The sequence below is a fragment of the Dichomitus squalens genome (assembly GCF_000275845.1).
Source record: "Dichomitus squalens LYAD-421 SS1 unplaced genomic scaffold DICSQscaffold_109, whole genome shotgun sequence".
NCBI classification, from domain to species: Eukaryota; Fungi; Basidiomycota; class Agaricomycetes; order Polyporales; family Polyporaceae; genus Dichomitus; species Dichomitus squalens.
In genome coordinates this window covers 484-5674 of record NW_006766991.1, presented here as the reverse complement: position 1 = coordinate 5674, position 5191 = coordinate 484, and the positions used below count along the sequence as shown (strand labels likewise).

Sequence of the window (5191 nt, the reverse complement as noted above, 5' to 3'; positions counted from 1 at the left end):
GACTAGAAGGGCAGTGAGAGGTAGGGCTGCTAGCTACCTACAGAGGAGATGGGGATCGACGAGAAGATCAAGTCTGAGGTTCCCTGCCTCAGACTCCCTACTATTTATACAAATACAACGGTGCACAGACCAGGTACCTATTTGTCCCTGCTTGGTCAGAGTCTGCTGACTCATGTCCTGCCTCCTGACCTGTCACATGGTGTCCTCGTGACTAATACCTGAGTCATGCTAAGTCCGGGCTTGCTCCGATGAGTAAGCGCCCCCGCTGACGTGTGAGTCACCTGCCAGTGAGTGAGGATGGGCGCTCCTGGACCCCACAAGGTCCTGGGTTCGATCCCGGCTCCTCCACTTTCCGATACGAGTTGCCCGTGGTCAAGGTGAGCGTCTGTCCTGGTTCACATGACCCCTAGGTCACGTGGCACGAGAAAACTGTGACAGTACTCCTGCACGGTACTCTGAATCTTACAACAGTACTGTCGGCTCCTCTCTCGCCATGGATCCCGTCCACGCACAACAGCCACAAGTCTGATGCAAATCTTTGCTTCTTGTCTCTCATTAGCTGACTTTGTACTTTTTGTTCTAAATCAATGCCATGATCCTGCCTACCCCGTCCTTCATGACCTCCTCCAAAATGCCGCCAGCATTGTGGCTGCATTATGATACTACCACTCAGCAACCTCTGATTTGATCTGCAACTGGGCACACAACATTATGTGTGCCTGTCACTCTCAAGCCGTACAAGCCGTGGCCAAGGCAAAACATAATGGGTGGCACACAATATCTCTAGTACTGCGCTTGAGCAGAGCTCTCAATACATCACATTGCCAGAGACATGGTCTGCGACCAAGCTTCTCCAAAGCACACGCCCTGATCTCCGAGACGTCAGGAATCTGTGATGACATTATTGGGAGGGCAGATAGGCCCGAGGACAAGAGGTGTTCTGGGAGAGAGGAATTCATGAGAAAGTATGATGCCCTCGGGGGAGTGCCTACCAAACGGGGATGGTCTCGAGCGCTTTCTCTCCGGGCTCCGTTTATTTACCTGTGTTTGATGCCAGCCGCTGTGGAGAGTTGAGGGGGATACAATGTACACGTGATCTGGTGCTTATATTACAGGATTCTGTACTCTATCGGATATCAGCTTGTCCCCCGCCTCTAGGATATCGCCCCCTCAACTCGAGACAGTGGTGGGTAGGAGCCTGGACTCTACCCCGCCTAGCGAGCTTACCATCGATTACGTCATCACCCGCTTACTTAACGAAGAGTCGCGCCAATTGTCCCTCAACCCGCCTCATCATGACTCCGAAGTCGCCCTCGCTGCTTACACGAAGCCCCGCACCCCGCTCGAGCGCATCACCTGCTTCAAGTGCTCAAAGAAGGGCCACTATCAGCGCGACTGCCCCGAGCTTAAGACTGAAGAGGCCCATTACGCGTTTTCGGCAACCGTTAGCGCCGATCAGCTTCTTGCCGAGAAGGAGATAGAAGCGTGGTAAATGCCCGATTAAGGGGATGCATTAGACTTATTGTATGTTATCCCTTATTTGTGCGGACACAACCCCTCCTTCCTTGCTCGCTGTTTCCATTATCCCCGTCCCGCTCGATTTGTTTGTTATCCTTCGCTTGTTGCCCGCGCTCGCTCGAGGGGATGTGTTGGAATCCTGGCGTCAAGATGGCGAGCTCGCGGAACGAGCGCCACAGGTCCCGCCCCCCCGCGCCCTTATCTACCCCTATTTAGCTATGTATATAAGCCTTATTGTATCTACTGTGTACGGCACGCGTTTGCACCGGCCAAACGCGAATCCCATTTGTGCCCGCTTGCCCTCGAACTTCTACATGATGTTTCGAAACTGTCGAGAACGGGAAGCCCTTCGAACATCGTGACCAATGGTTAGAAATGACGAGCATGCACGACGTCCCTATCACGGTTGCAATCTGTTAGCCAAGAAGATGTGGTGACACACGGATTGCGACGTACGTTTACGCAATTGAATCAGTCCAGGTATAGCTGCCGCCCGGACCCGAATCAGGCTCAACACAACACGGAGGGAGAGGCATCTGCGGCATCTCCACGATGCGCTGGATACTGACTGTCCGGAAGTATGCCTCGAGCTCGCCTACCACGGTCTCCGCGTCTTCAATCTCGAATCGCGGCGACAACTGCACGATGAGATGCTCGAGGTACCGATACGCCCCCGACGCAAGCTGCTCGAGCATGCGCCAAAATCCCAGCTTGATGTTCTCCCGGCTGAACGGGCACACGGACGGCGGACACGCATCGTAGTACACCAGGCGGAGCGTCTTGTGGTGGACGGTAAAGAAGTCGGCGTGGGCGGTGTCCGGTAGGACGGAGACGTCGGGCCAATACGCGTTCCCAGGTCCGTTGCTGGGATGGTCGATTGTGACGAGAACAACAGTCTCCAAGGCGGGCAGCTGGCGGAGAGTGGCAACGGCGCTCGAGTTGAATGGTGCTACGAGCGCAGTGAACGGTGCAGCGACGTTCACCAGCCATGCCTCGCGTACACTCGACAAATCCACACCTGCGTCCCAGAGTAGGCTATTTAACCAGACGTCGGGCAGGCCGTAGTGCGATTTGTAGAGCAGGTTGACGTTGGACCTTACTCGAACGGCATTCCGAGCGGTTGCGACGGTGACAGAGATCTTGAAACCCCCACTGCTCGTCGTGCTGTCCGGGAACACTGCAACTTGTAGGTGCGTAGGTCGTCCTTGTATTCTGTCTCTCAGCAAGTGCTCATAATTGAAGCCAGACACCGGTAATGTGTCGTGAATTACTTGGAGCGCCCTGGGATGGTGATGAGGAGGGAAGAGCGAGAGGTAGAACCTCAAGGAGACCCCGCTCATGTCGTGCAAGATGACTCGGCTCACGCGTGCAGACTCGGGGAGCGGTGTGGGCACCCCAGGAGAGTTGACATGCGGGGATACGTTTGACAGTACGACGTTTCTCAGGTTGGGACAGATATGCATGAGTAGGTGGATTTGGGTATGAATAGAATCAGACGTGCTCTGAACAATCACGAGGTGAGTGAGAGGCGGGAACGATTGCCGAAGAGTCGGATCCAGCAGGAGAATGGGGACGCCTTGCAAGCAGAGGTGTTCGAGCGCAGGGTACTGGGTGGGGCCTAGAATGAAGAAAGGCTCGCACCGCCTGTCGTCGTTGTGATATTCCAAGGATAACGCTTTGAGTTGTGGACGAAGGATAGGAGACGCCATCAGCCCCTCGAATGCGTAGACGAGGGCGAGATGGTTTCGCAACAGATGGACTCCTTCAAGTCGAGAGATCGAGCTTGCGTTCGACGGACCGGATATGCTGCTGTTCAAGTCCAGATTATAGTCCAGCATCATGGGGGTCATCTCACTTCTTTGGAGACATAGCTGGAGAGCTGGAAGAGTCATATGGTACGAGGACCCGGTAGCCCCAAGCGTCTACGAGGTGATGTGGGCCCACCAAGACGGCCGTGAACAAGCGACGTCACGGAGACGGCGACATGTCTGGGAGATAGGGATCAACGCAGCACTATTCTTCAACGATGGCTTCCAAAGCAACTTGAACACACGTGGAAGGGCGTCCGACCTCGTGAACAAGAGTTCCTCGAAAATGCGAGCAAGGAGTTCAGCAGGGAGAGCTACAAGGGGTTGCCTTGCATTGACTTCGCTACTGATTAACTTCAGAGTACCGTGTAGATCGTCACGTATAGTCCTGAGCTGCAGCAACCGTGAGAACATCTCAGAAGGATCCGACGGCAGAATATCAAGATGATAGGAACACGCACGCCGTGTTTGCTGCGCAGAAACCATGCACTCAGCGAATTTGCCTATTAGCACAAGTATGCACACGTACTCCAGTTTGTTCGTCTCGCCGTGGAGGGAATCGAGATATCTCTTATAGCATTCCTGGACTCTAGACAGACTAGCTGCTGCCATATGCTGTCAATCGTTGCGATAGTCGTAGAGCTACGTCGCCGACCTGAGGTGGTGAGTGTGATGAGCAACGAACTGCAGACGAGCGGAACGTACGCAGCAGAAAGCAAGGAAGTGGTCGAGGACAAGCTGCGGACACGCTAGCGCGTTCGCCTCCCCAAATTATATGCAAGGATGCCTTAGCCTTAGCTCGGACGCAGCTGCGGTACTGACTCATTTTCTGTTGAGACGCCGTTTCACAGTGACAGATGACTCACACCTCATGCAAGAAGTTGAGCTATCCTGCTTATAAGGCGGTTTCGCATTGCAGCCATGCAAACTCTCAGAATCAGGATTCTATGTAGACAAGTAGAGAGGAAGAATTCCGTGCGTTTGTCGCACTCAGTAGGAGGGGTGCATCGGGATGATACGATATTCTTACAGTATTGAGTACAAAACACATGGAAATCCAGAAGAGGGGAAGTCGGGGTTCAAGGCATCACGCAGCTCGCGATCGGCGGCCGCACTCGAGGAGGTCAACATCAATATTCCACTCCGACCCACTAGGAGCGCTTACTGGCCTTACACGAGGAAAAGGTGTTTGCTCATGTTTGCGGAACCATCAAGGGAGACTATCTAAGCGCCAAGGACATTGTTGAGCAATAGAGACATTACATGCTACGCATTTTGTCTATGGAGCGTTCTTAATGCCTCCTGTGGTCTGTCCAGTTTAATCGAGCAGTAGTGTTTGCCTTATATCGTTCAGAACAGGCTCTAGGACGTCTGCCCGCAGCCGGTACCCACCGGCGGCCAGATACAAACAAACCGGCACAAGGCGTGCGTCGGAAAAGGTAATTTGAAGGACCGCATCGTTGTTGTATACACGGCAGGGAATCGGATGTTTTCGACTGGAGAAAAGTCGATGAAATGGGGACGCAAAAGGCAATAGCCTGTCGTTTTTCAATGACTTTTATCCAGAAACGCCACATATTCACGGATTGTTTGCCTCGCGCGTCCCCTTTTCGAAGACTTTTCTCCAGCTGGAAATATCTGATTCCCTGCCGTGATAGTAACTTTGATCCTGCTTTCACCTCAGGCTGACGTAGAGTTCATCGCAGGATCAAATCTCACAAGGGAAAATGTACTCCAAGCTACTTATGGGAATGTCTATCCGGGGTGCTCCCATACTGGTTCCAGCTCTTGTAACGTTGCTCAGCGGGAAGACTGGGAAGCTGTCGCTCTGACACGGTCATAAGATCCTGACGCCATGCACGCGG

The 5191-nt window shown here is 53.4% G+C and overlaps 1 protein-coding gene across 1 annotated transcript; it reads right to left on the bottom strand.

Moving 5' to 3' along the window:
• Window positions 1–1976: 1976 nt before the first annotated feature.
• On the bottom strand, window positions 1977–3368 carry DICSQDRAFT_175596 (uncharacterized protein; the record flags this gene model as incomplete). The annotated part of the gene is made up of 1 exon (XM_007371482.1): window positions 1977–3368. One exon carries the CDS (start codon window positions 3366–3368, stop codon window positions 1977–1979), a length of 1392 nt encoding a protein of 463 aa, XP_007371544.1.
• Window positions 3369–5191: the final 1823 nt, after the last annotated feature.